Source organism: Egretta garzetta, unplaced genomic scaffold, assembly GCF_000687185.1.
Source record: "Egretta garzetta isolate BGI_Z169 unplaced genomic scaffold, ASM68718v1 scaffold248, whole genome shotgun sequence".
NCBI lineage: Eukaryota > Metazoa > Chordata > Aves > Pelecaniformes > Ardeidae > Egretta > Egretta garzetta.
The window spans coordinates 2,684,541-2,708,967 of NW_009260596.1; the positions used below are offsets into that span (position 1 = coordinate 2,684,541).

Consider the following 24,427-nt stretch of genomic DNA (forward strand, 5'->3'; position numbering starts at 1 on the left):
CTAGAAATACTCCTCTACTATCATTGAAATTATTTATCTGTTTTCGGAAGAATGGTGAGAACACAGTATTATCTTTTTCTAGGGTTTCTATTCCAAACAAATCCAGGTCAGTGGAACAGAAGCCACTAGTGCTTCATACAGGCATCCAACTTGAAAAATGTGTACCTATCACAATTCTTCCTTACATTTTGTAGCTGTAGAAAAGAGAGTGAATGCAGACTGAATAAGCTTGAAGACTGGAACTGCCTTTCTGCCTTCTAGGTGCATCCCACACCAAGACTGGGATACAGTTTAGCAGGGTGGGGCAATAATGTGGTGCTCTTTCTTGTGCTACATCTATTTTGTAGAATAATATTCATAGGCAGCATTCAAGTTTGTTAATCTAATACTTTTTATGAACATTTTAAACATTAAAATAAACCCCAAGAAACAGAACAAAAAAGTTCATCAAGAATAACATACCTATAAAATGCAAGGAGAAAAAGGTAGAACGAGTGATGGGAACTGAAGTATTGCTACATTTTTTACTTACAATTCCAGAGTCATGTTTTGGTCTTATATTGTATAGCGACTTCCCCTTTTTCTGCCTGCAGACTTCCTCTGCTTCTTTAACTCTGAAGAGAGACAGAATTTATAAATATTCATGCAGACCAGAACCATTTCCAAGGACAATGCAGTATATAACTTTCAAATTTAGGCCTGAGGACACAAGTGGATAACTTTATTCCCCATATTTTCATTAGCACGCTCCACAAAATAGCACTTGCACTCTGTGGCTGTTGTTGTTAATACCATCAGACTCTGGCACTTACAAGGACAGGCATAATTGATGGCACAGTTAATTGTAATTACAAAAGCAATCAGTACTTACTGTAGTTGAAGATTCAAATGTATCAGGACTTAAAATACACTGGATGACATGAAGTTTCAGAGCATTCATACCAAACACTGCTTAAAAAGCTCCTTTTCTTTTATGACTGTTTAAAAATCATTCTTCATCCATTCCTGACCTCAGTACTTCAACTGCAGTTTCAACAAATTTTCTCACCAAGCTATCTTCCCTTTCACCCAATTTTGCTTGTATGTAAAACGGCAAAATAGCTTAACCTGAATTTCCAGTTTTCACTCTCTAATTTAAAATAAAAATGGAAAATTGCATGGAACACAATGTTTACAACCAAGGTGGCACGCATCACTGTGCACATCTCTCTTTCCAAAGCTGAGGGCAAGCAGCAAGGTGTATATGGCCACAGGGGATGAATGCATTCGGTCTGCTTAAATGTAAAGGGAGAAGTAGGCTCCAGAAATGAGGGTCCACTTAGTGCTTCCTGACTTGGTAAACGGTACCAAATTAGGGCCTTGTGAAATGCCACCAAATGCCACAGTTTTGATGAGATAAACATCCTGTTTGTCACGCAGATAGGGAACAAGCTGTGAAAGGCAGAGGGCTACACTCAGACTGGGAGCCTTCCACAATCAGTTTGATGGGTTCAACGGCACACTGTAAAATGTTTCTTTACCATTTTTGCTCATTTTGTAGATCAACCTTACAAACACACATGGCTATTGAAACATTGGTAATACAGATTTAAGTTATGAATTCTCTGAGCTCCAAAGACTTACATAAACCCTTTCTATATGATGCATTAAATGGCATGAGATGTGTAAATTTTTTTATGAGAGAATATAATTTATAAATAAGAAAGTAGAAAATAAAAATATAAATCTTATATTGGCTTGCTCTTGCCAACAAAATAGACTTTAGATGGCACTTACTCTGCCTTTTCATCATTATCCATCAGTGAAAGAAAGAAACAACAATAAAATGATATTGAAGAAATTATATATCCTTGGCCCATTTCTTGCGGTTCCTCTCCAGACCACTTACATGCCTGCTATTTTGCTGAGGCTACAGAGGGCAATGTGACAATCAGACTTGGTGTTACTATTATTTTTAAATATTTTCAGTGTGTGTGGTAGGGGCCAGATTTTGAAAATAAGACTCCATCTGGGTCTGCTAAGCACATTAAAAAAGCACTTTCACATTCAACTCTCCTTTATCCAACTTCACCAGACACACCTCGTTCTTTTCATAAGTTTTAAATTTATACTTTCAAAAATTAATTTAAATGTCCGTTCTTTTCCAGCACTTCCGACAAGCTGCTCTCTTCATTTGCTGTCCTTATATTTTATTAATGTAGGAAGACCTTTACGTGCACAGGTGTGGGGGGGGAAGGTGCTTTTAAAATTATTTTCAAGCTGTAACACTTTCTGTCTGACTGCAAATCAGATAGATTGCTGCAGCATAATTTAGAACAAGAATGTCAAACAGCCAAGTAATTCACCTTTAAAATGTATTTAAACAGATTCAGTAGAAGTGGCAGCCAAAATGTGGTGATAGCTTTAAATAGAATCTTATGGGAATGATACAGAATGCAGTAAAATTTAAAGACATTTTCTTTCCCAAAATGCCACCTTTTCTTCTGCTTCGTGTCTACTTACGTCTGAAGGAGGAAAAGTATCTGTGACATTCATCTGCCCATGATCTTTTCCAACAGTCAGACATATTCCGACCCTTTGAAAGCCACTCTTACAAAGTCAGATATAAAATAGCACGTCTATCATATAAATTTCCTTTTTTTCCAAATACAGCTATAGCTGGCTCCCTTCACTGGCAGACATCATTTAAATAAGAAAATGAAATGTGACTTGGGAGTAAATTAGTATCAAATCCTGGGGACTGTACAAGTACTATTGATGTTATCAAAATGACTGTTTTAGAGAAGCAATGTAATATATGCAGCTATTCAGACTACTCATTGTGTAAATGACAGCATATGTAACATGCAATAATATTTACCAAATCAGTTCACACAGATCAAGATGTTATTTTCAGGAAATGCCAGGGAATCTTTAGTTCCAGTCTTTGTCCCATCTAAATATCCCTGTTCCAGGATAGATTACCCACTGCTTGCCTAACACACCAGGTCATAAGACAGCACAGCTCTCTGTGGGTCTCATGTTAATTCAGAATGAAAATCCTTATACGTAATGGAACCATTGATAACACAGTGATAGGGGTTTCTTTCTAAAAAACACATCCCGTTAAGTGTCACTGTCAGTGGAACTGCTCTAAATGCTCTGCTTTTATTAGAGAAATAGTTAGAAAGGCTGTCTCTGCTTGAAACAGCAAAATGCTAATAATAACACCACTCTGTGAGGGAGGAAGTCAGAACTTCTGTGTCCCTTCGATTGCACTTTAAAAAATGATGCAACCTCCAGACTGATAAATGACAACCTTAAGCTTCTGCTACCCATTTTTCTAGGATTATGTAAGGGGTTCTGGTCTCGCTAGTATGGTTGCGGTCTTCAAGTTCTTGGGAGCTTTTGTGAAATTCCTTGGAGTGTGAGCCTATTTATTCATACCGATGGGAATGCAGAAGATGAGAAGCATTACTTCCTAACGCACTTAAGACAAAGCTGAGAGCTAGCAGCTGCTCAGTTCCAGTTCCAACCATATCACTGACTCACTGTGTGGGTTTGGGACAGCTCGCTGTCTCTTGGCCCCCATCCTGCTCTCTGCGCAGGAAGATTCAAGTAGTTGGACAGAGCCTCACTAAAGCCAATATAACCTATACGTATGCTTCTTCAGCAAGAAACATCCTCAGAAATGTAAAGACAGCCCACCAAAGGGTCATTGCTAGGAGGCTTAGTTTATGACCATGTTAAAGCTGGAAGCACAGAGAACTGTATAAATCTACAGCTGTATCTATAAAAGAAAAGTTGGAAGACTGGTGAAATATAGAGACAAAGTCAATCATTAGCCTTCCACAGTGCTAAATCATAAACTACCAGAACCAGTATCAATTTCCACAGTGTGCAGGTGTATTTTCTGAAGACTGATCATTCAACTATATTAGGATTTTAAGAAATGTAAAATTAAAATAATCTGATTTTTCTGGAAGAGCAAAAGGATGTGTTTTGATATGAACATCAGTACCATTTAAACTGCAAAATATAGAAATCCAGATAAAATATTACATTTGAAGTAAGGGCAATAGTCTGAATGCAGTTAAAAATAACTTAATTGCCATTGGCAATTTTTTGTCCGTTTCTTAGTTTTCTTCACTGGCCCTCAATGATTCTTCATCTTCCCATCTATGAAACTAACAAGATTTGGGCAAAACCACCTTGCTTCTGTCAACTCACACCTGGTTCAATTCATATTTCTCGCAGTGACAAATTCCTGTGTACCTTCCTCTTGCTCAGGCTTTTCCTGCACTACTTCCCCCTGACTTCAGTGAGACCCTGAGCAGCATGGAGGTGCAAGACAATAACCCGAGGCCAAAAGGTGCAAAAATTGTATGAACACTAGTGGTTATATCAGGAAGACTGGGTTAACTATTCAACTATGGTGAGGAGTTAGAGCTTTATGAAGAAATAAATGGATCCAATTCAATACTGGGAAGACGTAAGAGGATATTTGGAGAAAAAAGCCTCAAGAGCGATGAATCTGTGAGCCTCCCAACAGTCACAAAAGGGGAAGCAGTTGCAGGCAATGAAACACTTCCAGGCTCCAAGCCAAAGTGACACTGCTGCTCTGTCGATGCAGAGCACAAAGAGCTCAAAGAGCATGAAACAGTTAAAAACACATTCCTAGGAAAGGAATGGGGATTCAGTTGTCAGGCTTCCAGTGGAAGTTCCACAGTTCCTGAGAAATATGACCCTTAGGCGAAGGCAGGCATGTGTATAGATTGATTTATTGTTCTGAGGATCTGTTTCTACTTAAACTATTTAGTTCTATGCTACTAATACTTTCTGCTATAGAGGCTGTTCTATCCCTTTATAGAGCCATTGCTCTCAAGTGCAACCAAATACTCAGAAGCAGGACAGATACTCAAGGCAGGGTGATCTGAGAGTAGGCAAGTAAGGTGGAGGTGACAATAGTGAGCTCTTGAAGAAGCCAGGTGGTAGAGTTAACTTGATAAGTGTGATGGGAGCAATGTGCAAGCTTACAGTGTGCTAGGCTTCTTTGCTAAACTAATGCTCAAACTATCTCTCTTCAACCTTTTCAACTTCTCAAACTCACCTTCTTTCAGCAAACTGACCTTGCTTCATTTGCTACCAACCCCTGTCGCATCTCATGTCAATTCTGGCTTAAAAGTGAGTATAGGACTAGCTTGATAGGAAAAATAACACCAGCCATACTACACTTAGCAGTTTTTGCCTGTTACTTCATTTCTCACAACATAATCCAACAAAAACTAGTTTTCCCAGTCTAGACCACCAGAGAGTTGCTTAACTCTCTGGTGTAGTAATCTGAAGAGCAGAGGTATTAACAGCAGTGGACCCAACATCAGGCCTAGGGCAGATTCTATAAATACTGAATAAGAGTGTTCATAACTCAAATCTGGACAAATATACTACTTAAATATTAAATTTAGCTAAAGCATTGCTTGCATTATTTCAGAAAGCATACACTTCCAAACAGCCTCAACAATAAGAAAACATGTAGGTAACATACAACAGTGGGCAATCTGTGGATCAGTTACAAAAATACCCAAACCTACAAGTGAATGGAGAGCCAGTCACTTACAGAATTGAAGAATTAAGGTCTCAAAATCAGCTACTTAATAAGATTCAGAGTCTAATCATTTTCACCTGTAACAAAGGAAGTAGTTTCTTAATTCCATCGTAATAAAAACTTCTCCAGCACTTTCACCTCCTTCTACCTCATATTTGTTGTGAGACAAACATATACAAACTATGATTAAGTTTAAAGACAGTCTGCAAGATGAATAAGCAAGTTACACTTTGGCATGCACACAGGAAAAAGAAACCAGACATTCTTACAAACCCAAAAGACAGAGTATCTTTATCTACCTTCTAGTCCAAAAGCCAGCCTGGCCACAACCTTATCAAGGCTTATAAACTTTCTGTCATCATTCAATCCATTGAGGGGGAACCACTTTCCTGCCACTAAACATTAATAATTTTGTCTGAAGTGTCTGTGTCAGACAGATTCATTTCCTACTGGCTCCATCTAGGCTTGGTAGCCTTACACTTCACCAGCAAGCACTACAACATGACAAATGTAAGCACAGCGAGAAAGCTGGAAGGTTATATGCCTTAGATAGTAGAGCTGTTCACAAAAACTTCCATGATCAACTCAGACACAACACTTTTACAGTTTGATAGTATAATTCACAGAACCCAAAAGACATTTTTTCTGCAGATATACTGTATTTTTTAACATAAAACAAAGCTGAGGCCAAGACTGTTTATACTAAGTGCTTATTATCAGATAATAAGAAGGGTGTTGCCAAAATATTTAATGTAGGTTTGTCTGGGTTGGAGATACCTTGTTTATAATGATAATAATACCTTTACAAATAAACACTAATAAAAAAAATCCTCAGCAAAAATATCAAGTGCCAGACATCTTTAAGACTTCAGGAGCAGAAAACTTTAAAACTCTTTCTTTAAAAACTTTTCCAGAGCAATGTGCCTATATTTTATTCTTTGACCCTGTTATTAAAACATTGGCATGATTTTTTGCTAAGCAGTTTCTCTTTAGCAAAAAAGCAGAAAGGAAAATTACATTTCCCAACATAAAAGTAGAGTAAAAAATGTAGAGCTTTTACTTTCACGCCAATAGGGTTGAAGTGATGACACAGATATGATTCAGTAACTGACTGCAAAGACTTTATACAGATAAGCAGCACATAGTAACGTACCTGGTCCCATCAAACTGACTGATGAAACCTAACGTCTGCCTACCAACAAAGAGATCATGTATTAGCCTATCTTGACATCCCTGCCAGATCCTTGAATGGTTACTTCAAGGACCATGAGGCAGACAATGGTTGGCTGAAAGATGCAGTGATTAATCATACTTTGGCTCAGAGGACCAAGGACAAATAGATTAAAATGTTTTAATCTGTCCATTTAACACAAAGATTAACCTGTAGCAGGACCCTGAATAAGATTCCTCCCCTGTCAACAGTGCAGAGTTGACTTTGGGGAATACATTTCAGATTTTCTTCAAGGTGCATCATGTCAAACGGACCTAAAATAAGGCTTTGAGGACAACTGAAACTGAGGCCAACTGAAATGAAAATGAGACCTTCCCATTTTCAGAGCCTTACTGAAATCCACAACACACGTAAAAATATTCTGAAAGAATTTAAATTCAGAAGTATTCAGTTTCACTCGGCAATAATATTCTTGGTGGTCTAGGGATTCTGCTCTTCTCTGTGCAGAGATATACAGATGTGCATAAGTACAAAAATGGTTACTATTTTGAAACATGCTTTAAAGATGATAACTTTAGCATTAAAGAAAAATTCACCTTGAAAATGTAATGACGTAAATAGTTAAACTGTTAAGGATGGCTATGATTCTAATAAAATGCCGATGTGTGTATACCCACTTAAATACATTTCCCAACTTCTGCCATCAAATTAAATTTTTTTTCTTGTCAAAGTGGCCAGTATTTCAGTCTATACCTGGCTACCTTCAGGCAAGATGGAAATCACTTTCCTACAAACTTTGTATGAAAATTGAGGTTGCTCTAAGAAAAGATAGTCATCACCTTCCATTGTTTTTCTTGGAACTGAAGCCAAGTTGCTCTCAAAGAAGGTGGCTGCATTCTGGGCTAATTGGTTAGGAAATACAACAGGAAATTATAAGGGAAGGGAACAAGACTGGAGGCAGGGTAAACTGGTAACATAATCAGCAAGCAAAAGAAAAGAAACTTGTGAGTGAACAGAAATATGAAACTATGTGTTTGCTGTAAAATATTTTCAAGCAGCAGATGGGATAAAAGAAGGAAAAAATGCAATCTGTAAAAAAGAATGAGAAAAGTCTCAGTGAACAGACTATGTGGAGAAGGAGACTATCTTAAAGAGGATATGGGGACATACCCTGGACAGTTGAGTTGCTACATTGGGTATACTGGGGCTACTATGTTGGGATAATTTGTAGCTACAAGATTGGCAGTAGAAGCAGAGATGAGAATTGAGCGAGTAGAAGAGATCACTGTGAAGAACAGAAAAAAAGTAGGAGTCAGCTGGAGAGCTACAAAATTAAGAGCTCTCCAGTGCAGGAGACAGGAAAATAAGAGGCCTCCAACTTTGCTGCATCAGGTAAAAATAGTAATATTAAAAGGGTCCATTCATAATTATATAATGAATCAAAATGAATGCAGACACAGTGAGGCTCTTCCCAAAAATGTTAAAAAAAAAAAACCCCAAGCTTGATGTTAGACTATGCCCTGTACTCATTCCATAAAACATGCACACAGCCATGCACAAAAACGTCACAGAAAATTAGGAAAGATCACAGATCTGGAATTAGTTTTTTGCTAGATTTTTCACTTTGTTCAAGTTTACTACCTAATATGCACCAGTGGCTTACAGTTGCAAATAGAAATATTTGTGCCTGCCTTACAAAACACAGCATTACTTAAAAATATTAAACTAAGGTATTTAAAAGTAATTTCCACCAAAGACAGAGACTGAGAAACTTATCTCCAAATGGTATTATTTTTCACAAACTTTTCCTTCAAAAGTAATGCTAAAAATGAAAGTTACTGCTCTCCTCCCCAAACCAAAAATTGATGGCGTTTACATTGAAAAAAGGACTAATTGCCAAAAGTGCACAAGGAAGGAAAAAAAACAAGTACTGAAATGTTGAGCAACATCTCTCAGCCTAGCAGCAAATTTTCTCTTTGCAAGGCACTGCCTCAAAAGTCTGCTCCTAGCTTCTGAATCTTTGGTGAATCTTCTTTTAAGTAGATTTTCCAGTGCCTGTAACAGTATTTTCTGATCAGAAAGCTATTTTATTTAAGTTAAAATTTTGAAATACTCTCAAAAACTGAAGAACCTTTTAATTATTCAATTCAAGGTCACATAAGCTGCATTCTGTTTTGAAATGTCATTATAACTACGAGTTGTAAAACTAAGCCTACCAGCATGCAACTCAGTTAATTAGAGAGCAATAAGGACATTGAGATTAAAGTTCGCAAGTCAGAAAATTTAGCTACCCATAACTACTTACTAACGTAACGCTTGGAGCTTTTAGTTGGCATTACAACAGCATGCCGAACAAAATGTGGCCCCACTAAACATACCCCACATTTTTGTCATTTCCCTCTCATTTTACCACTATATATGCATTTTTCTTTTCTTTACTTCCATGTCCATGTTTCTTCACAAGTGCATAATCCAATGTCCCCTGATTGCTCACTCTCAAGTCTGACTCACTGGTTCCTATTATAAGTGTTAACAAAATATCCCTTAAATTACTCTGAGAGGACATTGCTCGTGATATGGGATTTAATGCCCACCTCTGCAAACAGAAGTGGCAGCTTACCAATATGCTCCTCACTGTGCAATGTACAGATATCCAATGCCAGACTTTAAATTGCTCAACAGCAAGTTTTAAATCATCCTGCCGAGGAGTCTGTAGGGAGACATACCAGTCTTTCTGCAGAGGGAGATCAATGAGCTGTGGAGACATGCTGCCCAGGAATCTCCCTTTCATCTAGATATACACAGTGTGACACACCAGGTGCCAGCTTAACTGCTATTCTTATGGGAATGGGCAACTTTTACATTTGAGAGGGGAGTGCATTTTTTTGAGTTTATAGATTATGTTTAATGTGTCAAAGATTTATTGTGGGAGTTAAAGGGTTGAACAAAGTCAGCCAACAGAAATTCTCAAGCTTAGCATGATGCAAGATATCAGGGACTTAGAGAATTTTACCATCATGTTGATCCTGCTTATGAACTCTCCTCTGCTGCCATCCCTGACACAGTCATTCCCTGTTCAGCGACATGCCTCTTCCTAAAGGCGAGGGCCAGACTGAGCTTGTGAGCAATATATACCTTATGCACACACTTACAGGGCACCTATATCTGCCCCTTTCTCCCCCTTACACACCCCCCCACACCAATCCCCCCCATCTATAAATACAACTTTCTTTGCCCTGTTTAGGTAAATCTTTGCAAGGTTGCACAGGCCCTTTGGAATAGCAGTCTGAAGAAACAGAAACATGCCCAGAGCTGAAAGGGACAAACGACTGTCAGTACCTCACCTGTGCCCAGAGAAAGGGAAGGTGGAACCGTGGCCCTGCAAACATGTTTCTGCCATGTTACTGACCTCTTTCTACGCATCTGGCCTCTCTCTGGCATCTAAGGCCTAATGATATTGATATTAACCTTTGACAGCAATGGAAGTTTTCTCTGAAACATAAAAGATCTTAAAGGACTGACTGTTTTTTTTACCATAAGAAGCCAAAGTGTATTACATGACTGTAAGGAAAAGATGAAGTTGTAGTAGATGGATCATTGCTGCCCACGCCAATATGAGATTTTCTGATAAATAGTTGTATTTTTAGCTACCTAGGATTTGCAAATTCCATTTTTGATTGCCATACCGAGAAGTTGCTTAACTTCTTTTTTTTTTTTCTTTAAATTGATCATAACTTTTCAAGACTTCTCTCTGTAGGGTTATATTAGGTTTTGCTTCATGAGCTCTTTTATCTTTTCCTTCCTAGGACAGGCTATCTTTTACTGGTTCCTAGGAAAGTGGCGGGGTCTGGGCAACAGTTCTGTAGACCTTTGATGGATGTCAAGAAAAATTAAAATACTTCTTGCTGTCACAGAAATGCTAGACTGGAATAGTGCACTTAACATTTAATATCTCTACCTCAAGAATATAAAGAAAATGAGGTGTGGGTGAAATAAAAACAGAGATTAATGAGAAAAGAGTTAATGTATTTATAAGTAAGTTTGTATGAGACACTTGTTTTCACTACAGGAGAAAAAAAGACATTTGAAGATTGGTGGTGCGATCCCCTAAGAATTTTCCTAAGAAGGTGAGATTCTTGCATAGCTGTCACTGCAGATGTGCATTATCTGACAATAAGTATTCAGGGACCAACATGCATCTCAGGATATGGAGCAACTGAAATACACATATAGATAATGAGGATGCTGAACAGGAAGCTTGCAAGGTTCAAATTCATATTATTTTTTCAAACAACAATCGAAAAAGTATTGGGGAAAATGTGTTAGCTCTTCTTGGCTTTCTTGCTGATCACACGTGAAGTGCAAACTACACTGACAGCTACCTTTCAAGAGTTTTCAAAGAACAAATGCAAAGCATAGACTACCAGTGACACATTAAATATATAATGAAAGGACAATGACAATAACAAGTGTGGTTGTGCTTCTCCTTTTGTTGCTTTTTTTTTTTGTTTGTTTGGGTATTTTTTAAGTTGCTTAATCAGAATTTAATTTGAAAACTGTCACTTAAAAGGCTACATCTTTAGGATAGACATAGAATCAGAAATTTCAACCTCCACAAAATATTTTTGAGAACTTTATAAATAACCCAGATAACAATTTCTACTGGAATGCTCCAATTGGCCTTGACTACAGTGTGACCACAAAAATATAGTACTGTTCAGAAAAACCTTTTGGAAGACCTATGCTTTTGCTGTAATTTTCAGGCACATTTTTCTTTTTATTGCTACTGCATTTAACAGTTTATCATGCATAATTTTCTCTACAGCTGGTATTTTCCAGTTCTGCTTTATTTCAAGCAAGAGAACTGAGTGAAAACAGTAGAAAACTTCAGAAAAATTAATTTGTATTTAACCTTGCACCATTTTTCTTCATTTTTTTCTCTCATCCTCTTGTAAGGAAGTCTGACACTTCAGTGTTTATCTTTTGCATATAAATGCCTAGCAAGCCAATATACAAGTTGAAAAGCCAAGTGAAAAGTGTTTAAAGTAAGAACTGGCTGACTGCTTTCTTTAAAACATACACTTTTAATCTATTGGTAAAAAAAAGTAGTACCACCTTAGGAAACACCATCTATGAAAAGGCTTTGGGTAAATGATTGTAAAACAATGTGACTTGTATGTGCAGAGACTAAATATGGAACAGCCTCTATTAACAGTCCATATGGAACGTGGGATATAAAATATTCTATAAATATTGCCCACAGCATAAAAGTTTATTAAACTAAAGTGGAAAGAGAAGAGGCAACACCCCCCCCAAAACCAACCAGGGGGTAAGCAAAAGATGATCAAAATAAAAAATAAAAGGGAATTAAATTATAAATTTTATAAATAATTACAATAATTAAAGTATGCTTCACGAGGGAGCAACCTGGTAAATAATTCACCAAAGGTGGCATATTGCAATACCTTAAAAAGACAAGTCTCACTGTATCTGTCACTTGGTTTTGCTGCTAATGAAAAACTACAGAAAGTTACTTTGACCATTAATGTTCTAGCCTGCTCTTCAACTTTAGCAGCAGAAAAACTTTCAAGAACATCAACTAAAGAGGAAAATTTTCTTGAAATAATTATTATTTTGGTGGCAACAGGCAGATTTCAGATTTCTGTCACCTACAGATCTGTCGATCTAGGCTGAGATTTTGAAAACCATCACATTGTACAGTCTTACACCTTTGGGAAACACTTATTCTTCCATCAATATTCTTCTCCTTTGACTTCTCATTATCAAGGTACCATCACATCACACAGAATCACACAATGGCAAGGGTCACAGCATCTTGTCTTTGACTAAGAAAAGTGGAAATGTAAAATAAAGAAAAAAAAAACCTTGAGGGACAACTTCAGGTACCAGGTTGAACTATGACTGAAGGCAAAATATTTTCCATGTAAAGGCTTTGATAAGACAGTTGTTTTACCAAAGAAGATTCTTCATTTTGGGGAAAATAATTTGTCTTACTTGGAAAATTGTTACTCTTGCTGCCCGTTTGGCCAAAATGTTTTAATTCCTAAAAGGCAATGAAGAGAATTTGACTTTGTCAGAACTGAAACAGTACTGTGCCAAACTTTTCTGAGAGGTGAGCACAAACCAAGACATCAAAGGTTTCCAAAGTCTAAACCCTGCCTCAGCTGAACAAACAAAATCTATAGAGAGGAAGATTTAAACTTGATGAGTAAAAATTAAAATTCAAAACAAAAATCTACCTGTGATTTTCAGGATGAATCATTTTCCGTCTTAATCTCAGTGACTTCCTGGACTGCAGTTACACAGTCCTGTCTGTCCCCCTGGGAAAGTCTGCTTTATCCCATCAGCTCCAAGTCTGTGTTTTGGTCTCTTTGCTGTTCTTCCTAGGGATCTCCCAGTTTTCTTTCCCACTTCAGGCCCTTTCTCATTGTCCTTTCCCTTCCCTGTCATATCCTGCACCCAGAGCCATTTTGTAGGTTATAGGTGTTCAGTTCCTTTCAGGCTACAAACACCCTTGTCCTAGAAGGGACCAGCTGGCAGCCACTTTTTTTTTCTCTGCTGCTTCAACACATCCTCTTAGCATATGCATGCATTGTACTGAAAAAGAATTAAATGATCGTATCGCAATCCCATTCTTCTCTTATGCTTTAGATGTATAAGAAAATAGGAAGAAGAGGTTTTGTGCTTATTTAGTTAATGTCTTTTAAAGAAAAATACTTTGCAGCCAGAACCCTCTGGAGGATTTTTGTTTGTTTCTTTTTAGAAATGTAGCCTAATATTTTGGAAATGAAAGGACATTTTTCTTAAATCCTGTCCTATAAAAAAAAAAAGATTAACATGTATTAGGTTGGCAGCTAAATCCCTGCATAGGAAACCAAAGATAGTATTTAATCGTCAACTCAATTCCAAAGAGATATACTTAATTACATAAAATTAAGTCAGACAGTCAGTAAAATGAAATAGATCCCTGGAGAGCTGCTGTAATGCACTAACATTTGTACTACACTCTTGCAATAGGAGCAGACTCCAGGTTTCTTAACTATGAGACTGCTTGTTCCAAAGTGTATCCACTTACACTAAACATATATAGTATACTTGACATTGATCATATAGGTGCTTAAGGAAAGTTTTCAATAACTTCTGAAACCAGTAATCTGATGTCCATGACAATTACATAGGGTGAGTACTCTTGAAAAAAAGGCCTGTTCCTGGCAATTTACCTAAAAAAGGACTGGTATAAATCGTTTAATGAACATAAAGCTTTAATCCTGTTAATGTTAAGGCTCAGAAGTAGCTTCATTGTCTTTATACCGAGGTCACTAAAGGTGCTAACAGATGTAGGATTATGAAGCAGTGTTTATGGTTTTCATGACTGTATGTTTAATTTGCCCTTATATGGCATTTATTACTTTTTAAACAACTGATTAATTCTTGGCATAAGTTTTATAAACATAGGGTGATCACAATGCAACATCTGCATGCACACGAAAGCAAACTTCATAGCTCTTCTGGACCAGCAATTATGGCTAATTTTTGCAAAACTACCATCTCATTTCTTTAAGCCATATATACAGCACGTGCTCACATCCATGGGCTGTGGTTTGCAAAATGGTTCAGTCCGAGTCTTTTCTTAATGCAGGGTCAATTGATTTTTTCCTTCTGTCTTCCTGCTTCCCTTCCTTATTCCCAACTTCATTGGACAAGTATTTACAATATGTCATATCTTGGTGCCTTGACTTGGTTTCACTAAATATGTTAATGGGTAATCTTTAATCAACTTTCAGGACTGAAACAAGTCTCCCATTCCTTGGATTCATAGTAACATAGTACTTATATGTTCTGCCAAATATGTTGTTCAGATAATGGAACCGAAAAACTTAAGCACGAATTGGTATTAATGTCCCATTCAAAATTTATGATGAACGGGGGGAGGGGGAGGAGGACTGAGAAAACTCCAAAAGGTGTTTAATAGGTTGTATGCTAATGAAGTGAGGCTGACTGGTTTCTGTGGGATGGCTCCCAATAACATTCTCTGAGAAAAGCCTTTGAATAAACAAACAAACGTACCTTTCTTGAAGAATAAGTTTGTTTTCCTTCTTCCAGAAGTCTTTGAAGTCAGAACTGAATTCATGCCAAATACTGAAGAAAGAATGTGGGGACACCTCTTTCTCTCCCATTTTTGGTTTCATACAGAAATAGGCTGCAGTTTCCAAAAAGCTGTCAAAGAAAGCAAAACCAGCAAATGTTTCAGTACCCACTGATGCAAATCTTTTTTTCTTTTCTCACTTACCACTGACATAATATTTAATTATTCTTGGTAGAAGATCTAAAATGAAAGAATATAAAAACCATAACAGTTCAGAGCTCTTTGCATACAGATAGATACACAAGATGGTTCTTCAGCAAAGTTAGGATCTGGCATTTATCATATGTTCTGGTTTTGACCAAAGTATTTTCCATTTCAAAAGCTAAAATGAATGCACTGTCCACAGCCCTGCAAATCCAGACGTCCACACCTGCCTATATACTGCTTTTCTGTTGTGTTTAAAGCTGTTTTCAAAACATTGAGTCAAAGCCTATAAAGGACTGTAAACAAAGTTCTTCAAGTTCTGTTAGGTCTATACTACGACACAATAGGGTAGATAGCTTAGGAGGAAGCCTACACAGAAGTGTTAAATCTTACACGTACTGTGTACTAAACAAGAAATGATGCAACAGAAAAGTGGGCCAGGAGCAACTGTGCTAGAAAACAGGCTACCAGCGTGATCTGACAACCCCTTCTGAGCACAGCAAAAGTAAAGTAGCATATTAAGCACAACGGCTACACCTCAAGTAAGAACCGTAAAGGTTGTATTTCCCACACTGAGTGAGGACTGCGACTGCAATTAAATTTAACAAATTCTTATTGTTTGCAGAATGGTTTGAAGACACGTTTCTCATAACAAGGCTTCATATTTGAACTTCTGATCTTTCCATGTTCTGTAAATCATTAATGGCCTTCATTCAAAGAGCTTCCTTAAAAATAAGCCATTGACTCAGCTGATGCCTTGAGATTTCTCTCTTGTCCTGCATTCCTCATGTTCCTTCAAAAATGTTGCCAGTTCATTCGGAAAAATCAAATGAGCCTTTTATATGACTTCCCCACTAGTCAGCTCTAGAGCTGTAAGTCTGGGGTGAAGGGGCTGGGAGGTAAACCAAAAGATTTCCCCAATAAGTTTGCAGTCTTGCAAAAAGTTTGAAATATGTTAAAGCAGGCAAAAAGTTTAAAATACAGTGCAGCTGACTGATGAAAGTCAGAGGTATTCTTTTTGAGTCATTCTGCGGGACCACAGGGTAGATGGTAAATATTTTCTGCAGTATAATACTGTGGGAAAAAATGTAAATAGGTGAGTAAAATGGAATATTTTTGTTTAATCAGAAGTACCACTCATGTATAAATCATTTGACAAAATCCACAACAAAAAACAGTCACAAAAAACCCCATTTATTAACCAAGCATTGACTTACAGAACAGAGTGCCATGGTAGGCTAATTGACAGCTGAAGAAATGGTACACTCAGGTAAGGTGGCATTTGAGTATCAACACAATGGCTTAAAAAGTGAGGATGTTTGTGTCTTTTATATTTTTCTGTGCTGCATCTTTGTTGCTCAACAGCTTCATTTTGCTACAGCAGATGGAAAAATGGATTACAAATTAAGAGAAAAAGTGTATAGAACTTGATTGATAAATTGATGTTAGATTTTTAAGCTGTGGGCTTTTTTATTCAGAAATAGGATAATTGATGTAGACAATTGTTTTTCATATTGGGGAAGTATACTGAAGTATTGAGTTTTGAGAACTAGGACAAAACAGTTTCACAGAGACTTTGTGAGATTGACCCTTCTGAATAGTTGAATCTTTGTATATTATTGTCACTATTATATACTTTAAAATATAACAACTATCAAATGGCCATCTTAAGCAATGCTTTTAAATTTGAGGTAATGAGATAGAATACCCTCACAGGAAAACATCCCAAGACACAGGAAGCCAAGACAAAATGAAATTCATACTGTACAGTGGAATGCTCAAAAAAAATTGATAAGCAGAACTAACACTTATCAGAGATGAAAAAGCTTCCATTATTCTTCAATTATTCCAACTATCCTCTGGGAGCAGAAGGAGGTAGCCAATGTTTTTTCCTCTGGTGACTGAAAGTCTCCCCGAGGACTGCTTGTATAACCAATGCAACCTTGCACATGCATACAGATGTATCCAACACCTATAACTTAATTTCTGGGTTTATAGAGAGAAGAGAAATGCTCAGCTAGGTTGCTTCCCTCCCTGGCAGTTACTTTGGGAGGTAAGGGAAATAAGCTGTTTGTGAAATGTGAAACAGCAGCAGCATAGCAGGTTGTCATTGTTAATACGTCACACCTTTCTAATGTCCAGTAACAATGCACAAGACATCAGCTGCAACGCAGTAAGACTTCCAGGCACAAATCTCCATGAATCAAATATTTTTTCTATATATGCAGATCAAACAGTCAAGACAGTTACTGTATTGTTTCCAACCAGAGAGTTCTACCCTTATTTAGCAGTTAAGTCCCTTAGAGTATATTTAGAAGACATATGGAAACCTGCTTGCTATGCATTTGATGCTGTCATTTTTGTAGTATAAGATGAAGTGGCATAATTCACACATGAAAGACACAGCAAATAAAATGAATCCAAATGCATCAAATAATAATACATGCACAATAAATCCTCTATATTACCACACTCTTTAAATATCTGATTTGGAAATATTTATGTATGTCAACCTAGACATATCTCAAAGCTGATTCCAGGGGGACACACACATTTTAAATACAAAGAAAAGTTTGGATGACATTGCCATAACCCCAAGACTAAATATCATCCTTTCAGACTGCAGCCAGGCAGCAAATACCTTTGCTCTAGTGGTTTTCAGTGGGGCAACCCATTCAAGTTTTCCTGTTGATCCTTCAGCAGATTTTGAAACAAAACATCTGCAAATACCATTGATACTGTTCCTGACTACATGTGCAGGCACACAGACATTTTAATCAAATAAGGGACTAGAGTTCAGTTCCTATACTCCAATTCATTTCTGCATCATACAAGCTTGGAAACTCATCTGACCACTCTGGATTTCATTTCACCTATCTGCGAAATGAAACGTTTATCATCAAACAGGTATTGTGAAGCCTGTTTAGTGTCCATTTCTCAATTGAAAAGGTTCTTACTTTTCCATACTCTTAGTGAGTGTCTTAAAAGAAAAGAATGTGCATTAGAGAAGACATAGCAGTCATGGAAGAGGGAAGGAAGGGCATGCGAGTTATTTTCAGGGATTAAAAGAGGTAAAGGAGGTGACTGGCTTTGCTTCAAAGAGACTGACTTTTCAAGCATGATTAAAAATAAGGCAGTGACGTTCAAACCACTGTCTTGTCCTGACATGGCAAAAGCCAGAATTCTTTAAACAGATTTCAGCCTGGGTTTCATATCCCTCATGCTGGCCCTGAAGGGGAATTAATAACATTAACTCTCTCAAAATAATGGAAGAGTTGCTCATCCCTGACAAGTAAGAAAGGAAATAAGTTCAAGAAAGATAGTTCCTTTTCTCATTTTCTAATTTCCTTGGTTCAAGGTTTGTGTAATTCAGAAAAATCACTACAGACTGAGATGACTGAACTCACTGCTTATTCAAATGTGGAAATTTGATGAATGAATCACTGGACTTTTCTGTGTGCTCCCTTGTGTATGACTGTGGGAATATGTAAATGAATTTTCTATTTGGAGGGAGGGAAGGAATGGATGCTCTAACAGCCAACCCAAATTTAATCATATGAGAAAGAAAAGAAACCATGCACATCGCAAATTGACAGCATTTCTGGCTAATAGATCTGATCCATTAGGAATATGTTAAGAGCAGCTATAGATTATTCAATTTTTTTCCATTCCATTCTGAAGCCAGTCAGCAGTTGCAGAGAACGATTCAGATTCAAGTCCACTGTGTGCAGTGATTTGGCCAGTTTATAAATACATACAACATATGTTTTTACACATGCATGTATGTATGTGAATGTATGCAGTAGGTCAAGCAAAAGGAGACAGAGAGCAGCTGAGCAACTACAAAATATTTCGTTTTCTAAAAAAAGGAAAAAAAAAGCAATAAGGAGACAGAACAACAATACTAAGAAATGGACATCAGCAGCTTCATCTCAGCATCATTTGTTCAGGCTTCTGTGGCCAAATAGCAAAGTAGCCATAGGTACAGACATGCCCTGGCTGACCTTTCTGAGAAATGGTGAACACACATGCATCTGGTTTCCCTATACAGCAAATGAAATCACCTGCAAGAGTAAAGATTTGTTTCGATGTGGATTTAAAAGCAGAACAAATGCTTCTATAATTCTGCAAGAGAGATTCTGTACTGCTTAACAGATTATGTATTTTGGTTCGAACCTGGATATTCTTGACTACTTGGGTTTGGCTTTACAAATTGTTAAGCATCATTTATGTACATTCAGGATTAAGAACAGGTAGTCTTAGCTGTGGTACTGTTAGTTTTATGAAGCTGTTGTGTTTTAGAAGCAGTTGTGAGTCAGATAGGAGCTGCTGAGGTACATTTTAGTTTGATTAAAGTCACAAGTAAAATTTAGAACTAAGCATAGTCTACCAAAAGAAAGAAGGTAAAAAGGGAAGAAAAGATTATATGTGCCTCTCACTACTTCAAATCTGACATGGGTTCTATTTAAAACCAAACTGAGTTGGCAGGCATGCCAGACAGGCATGTTCAATGTTAATCCTGAATTGATGACTACATAGGGAAGATGTGTACAGTATATAGTTAGCAGTACTTGCTTCCTGGAAAAGGTAATCATATGAATTGTCATAGTCTTGTTTTGTTTTATAAAGAGGAAAAGGCGTTGTATGTATTTTCTTTGTTTTTAACATCTTAAAGCATTAATAAGAGTTAGTCTTAAAACAGAATACCAAGCACTTCAACAAAGTCACACAAAATTGTATAAAATTAAACAGAACCAGCATCCTGGTTACTGAGATAGCATGAAGCTGTGAGGAAACAATGTATGCAGCACCTTAAGAAGCCTCTCATTTTCTATTGACATATTTTGTTGAGGGTCCTCTTGTGCTATAACTTTCCATTACGTTCTTCACCCTTCTCTTTTTTTTTTTAAGTATCATTGCCTCTCCTCAGTGCTGTCCATTGTCCTGCATAATTAGCACTGAGCAAATATAAAAATAAACATAGATTCATTCAAAATATCTAGTACTTAAATGTAAGAAATTTCTTGAGGTCCTTCCCCCCCCTTTTTTTTATTTTAAGGAAGAAAAGTATCTTTCTTATATTAAAAAGAAAGTTGAGATAATATGCCAACTTAAGTCAGCTGCCAGAATCAGTAATTGCTTCTTTCACTTGCCAATTTATATTGTGTAACTATGGATTTTGTAATATTGTTCCTTAGAAAACAAAGGTCTCAAGAGATTTTTTTCTTTCCTCTAAAAAAAAATAAACCTGCCAAACATTTGCAATGTTTTTAATCCTAAGTCATCTCCCTCATCTCTAGTCCCTTGCATCCTATAAATTCATATTAAACAGAAAAGTGTTTTATTGCTCCAACTAGGTGAAAATTAACAGCTTCAACAGCAACAAAAAAAAGTCCCTCTACCTTTGAGGTACCATTTTTTCCCCCAGCAAAAGCCTAAGAAAAAGCATCCAACATGAAAAACAGGCAATTATGTTTTGACAGGCCAGTCTGCCTTGTTCGTGAGAATTTTGATCGTGCCCCCCCCAAACTAAGAATGCTTTACAGCTTCAATATTCATCAATAATGATAAATATTATCAGTTGTTCACATTGATTAGTAACAGAAATGCACAACCTACGTATTTTATACTGTATGTCATACACTGAAGGCAGCAGACCCAGTAAGTGAAGCAGAGCAGATACTGTGACACAGATTGTCAAATTCAAAGGCTATTATGAATATAACCATGCACTTAAAACAAATATTTTAGGAAAAATAAAATTTTTAGAACATTGATGAACTCATGGAGTTGTCAATGAATAAAGCCTTCACATATCAGATTGCCATTTCAACCTCAGTTCAAACTGCTATTCCAGACCCTTGTATTTACATCATTCAATGGCTGTGCATTTCTTTTGTCTTGTCTTTCAGGAACAAAATCCCTTATGTTAGGGGTAGCAAAGTAGCAAAATAATATGGCCATAACTAGTTTAAATTACAGGTTTTTTGGAAGGTGAATTTAAGCACTAAGATTTTCACAGTCTATTTTAGAAATTAATTTTATCAGGTCAGCTTAAGGTGTATCGGTTGGGCATGATGGAGAAATTTGCCAAATCACTTCCTGTTGCTTATATCTTCTGGAAACATTAGGTTATGAGGTTAACAGTACATCTTAAAAGTATTCTTCAAGATTTTCCTGCTCTGGTTTTACTATTTTTTTTTCTTCCTATTTTTATTCTCATTCTTCTTTAAAACACTAGGCTACAATCTGGTCCCTCTATATGTTTGGTTTGGTTTTGGTTTTTTTGGTTTGTTTCTATTTATTTATTTATTTTGCATTGCTCTGATGTAAGCAAATGCTCTGTGGATGTAATGATGCCATCTTTTATCCAAGGTGACATAAGATTAGGTGTTAAATTATGTCACAAGCAGGATGGAGCTATCTTGGGAGACAGAACTTTTCTGATTACAAAAAAAATACAGTGTTTAAAAGCCATTCTACACAGAATGAGTCAGCCTCCAACCATTTGAAAGTCAAAGGTCAGGAAATGTAGATTAGCGTTATTTCTGCTACGTTCATTATATCATGTACAAAGTATTCATCAGCCACGTCTCACACAGTAACTGGGGTTTACATGAACGCAAATTCTATTATGCATATTTAAAGGTTATGCCTCTCTTCAAGAATGTTATTCAGATTAAAATACAAATTGGTATAATACATTAGAAACAGAGCTAACCTTGGGTTCTTTTTTATCTTTGACAATTGTATTCTAACAGGCCTCAGAGGAAGAAAAACAAACATTTTTTAGCATGACTCTTCTAATGCATTTTTAATTTGCAAGTGCTTTCTCCTGTCATTTTAGAATAAAAATTTTAAACAGGTTCAAATTTTCAATTAAAAACTTGGCTTGAGGTATTTGCAGTTCCCTAGATGCATTGGTGTTAGCGGCAATCTACTGTAATCTGCATACTTTGCATGAACATATAGGTTCTCTTTCTCAGAGTTTAATGCTTTTAATTTTATATTGGCATGGAAATCATGCCCATGCACACCAGCTAAGCTGTTATGTAGACACATGGAGAGCTCTGTGCTAAGCTGGACATATACAATATGAGCATGCTTAAAACAATGTCCTGTAATTGTGTGCACTGGAAAGTCAGGTCCAGTAACGCATCCAAGAGAAAATTATTTTTCTCTCTTAAAAAGACTAATATACAAGCTTCAGACATATTAAATAACCCTTGGCCAGTTGAACTTGAAGAAATAATAAGGTGTCAGTAGACACAGAATACAGTGGTAGAATGAATTTCAACAGCAGTGATCTGACACACAAGCTGCTAGCCTCAGTGCTGTAAGAGACAGCTACATGTTTCATGTTAAAGCCCAATTTATCTCCAGATGTGTCTGTTAACATACCTCACCTTCACTGTCTAGTGCAATGGAGGTCTTATGAGCAATCGTTAATACTTAAAGAGATTATAATTACATATGGAAGTAGTGTAACTGTTGTGTACTAAGTATCGTGTTAAAAGTTTTCTGAAGTTTTCTCGATTTATTGATGTCAACCTCAGCCTTGTAATCTGCCTGCTCCTGTGGTATGGCTCACTTTTATAACTGAAATCCATGCAGGGTCAAGGTCAGCATTAACTAACAAAATAAGAAGTAATTTGCCTTAAATCTAGAGCGGATTATTTAGATATATAGACAGAAACTACGCAGATGCTTTACCAGTTTCATGTATATATAATATTAGCACAGGCTCTAAGAATATAATCCAGCATAGATTAAATTGTATACATGTACATCGATAAAAACACACTCTAAAAATAACAAGTCAAATGAATCTACAGGTCTGATTGGTTGTATTGTCATGTGCTTTTTCTATTTTGGTGCTCAAGTCAAACTTAGGTTTCAGTTTCTATTTTTTGAAAATTATAGAATAAAAATGCTCTGTAGTACTTGGGTATTACAGAACCTCCTAGCATTTTAAAAGTTTCATAATGCAGTTTCACCTTAACCCTTCGGTGTTGCTCTGCAGAGCATTATTACTTAACTCAGTGTACAAGAGCTCTCTTCTTGACATGCATGAACAAAGGATTCCCTAATATCCTCAAAAGTCAGCACAATTATGAATGGAAGAAATCCAGCCTTTGGAGAAGACAGAAAATTTCACAGGGGCTTTCATATTCTTAGAGTCAATTACAAAAAAATGCCATGAAATTAAATTAAAAGACTTCAAAATTTGGGTTGATGGAGTGTCCGATTGAAAAGGTTTTTGCATGCATTTTTCAAACATTAGGCATTTATGACTGAACTCCCGATTTATCCCAATGCACTCTCTTCATAGCAGTGATAGTATCTTTGTTTAGATCAGCACAGAAAAATGGGTAGTGTTTTCTATAAGGATCAAGTTTAAATGAAAATGTGGCAGCCATTGGAATTGATGGAAAGATTGTAACAAATAACCATATCACTCTGGATATGCGAATCATCAGTATTCATACATCTAAGCACAGCTAAGTAAACCATACTCCTTTGGCCTAAGCATACTCTTTCACATCTGGAGGAGCTCTTCTCATCCCTTCCAAGGATTACACAAAGGTTTCGTGGTGTTTCTGGTCTAGGGTGAGCACTGACCTAGTTTTTTTTTTTTTTCTTTGGAGTGGGGAAGGAACTTTTACCTCCTCAACAGACTGATTAAGGTAGAACCATCTTTCAAGCAGCAGTTCAGAAAAGAAGTGGGTGCAAGTTATGCCATGAGAAGCATTCATTTAAGACACAGTGCAGAATGAATCTGGCTCACAAAAGCTGTTTCTGAATCTAGCATGTTCAGGAAGACAAGAAACAAAGCAACAAGGCCAAGGAACAGACCAACGAAGAGTAGAGAGGCAACAGTTAGAATCATAGAATCATAGAATGTTTTGGGTTGGAAGGGACCCCTAGAGGTCATCTAGTCCAAGCCCCCTGCAGGAGCAGGGACACCGCTAACTAGATCAGGCTGCTCAGAGCCCCGTCCAACCTGGCCTTGAATGTTTCCAGGCATGGGGCCTCCACTACCTCTCTGGGCAACCTGTTCCAGTGTTTCACCACCCTCATTGAAAAGAATTTCTTCCTTATATCTAGTCTAAACCTCCCCTGTTTTAGTTTAAAACCATTACCCCTTGTCTTGTCACTGCTGGCCCTACTAAAAAGATTTTCCCCATCTTTCCTATAGGCCCCCTTTAGGTACTGAAAGGCCACAATCAGGTCTCCCCACAGCCTTCTCTTCTCCAGGCTGAACAAGCCCAACTCTCTCAGCCTGTCCTCATAAGAGAGGTGCTCCAGCCCTCGGATCATTTTTGTGGCCCTCCTCTAGACCCGCTCCCACAGTTCCATG

The 24,427-nt window shown here is 37.1% G+C and overlaps 1 protein-coding gene across 1 annotated transcript in view; it reads right to left on the minus strand.

Moving 5' to 3' along the window:
* FMN2 (formin 2) overlaps nt 1-24,427 on the minus strand; it is a 160,227-nt gene that overhangs the window by 1,437 nt on the left and 134,363 nt on the right. Inside the window, exons 16-17 of the mRNA XM_035900268.1 lie at nt 14,844-14,993; nt 533-614 (exon numbers count right to left, since the gene is read on the minus strand). Of these exons, the coding sequence (XP_035756161.1) occupies nt 533-614; nt 14,844-14,993 (232 nt within the window). The remainder of the gene's footprint in view (nt 1-532; nt 615-14,843; nt 14,994-24,427) is intronic.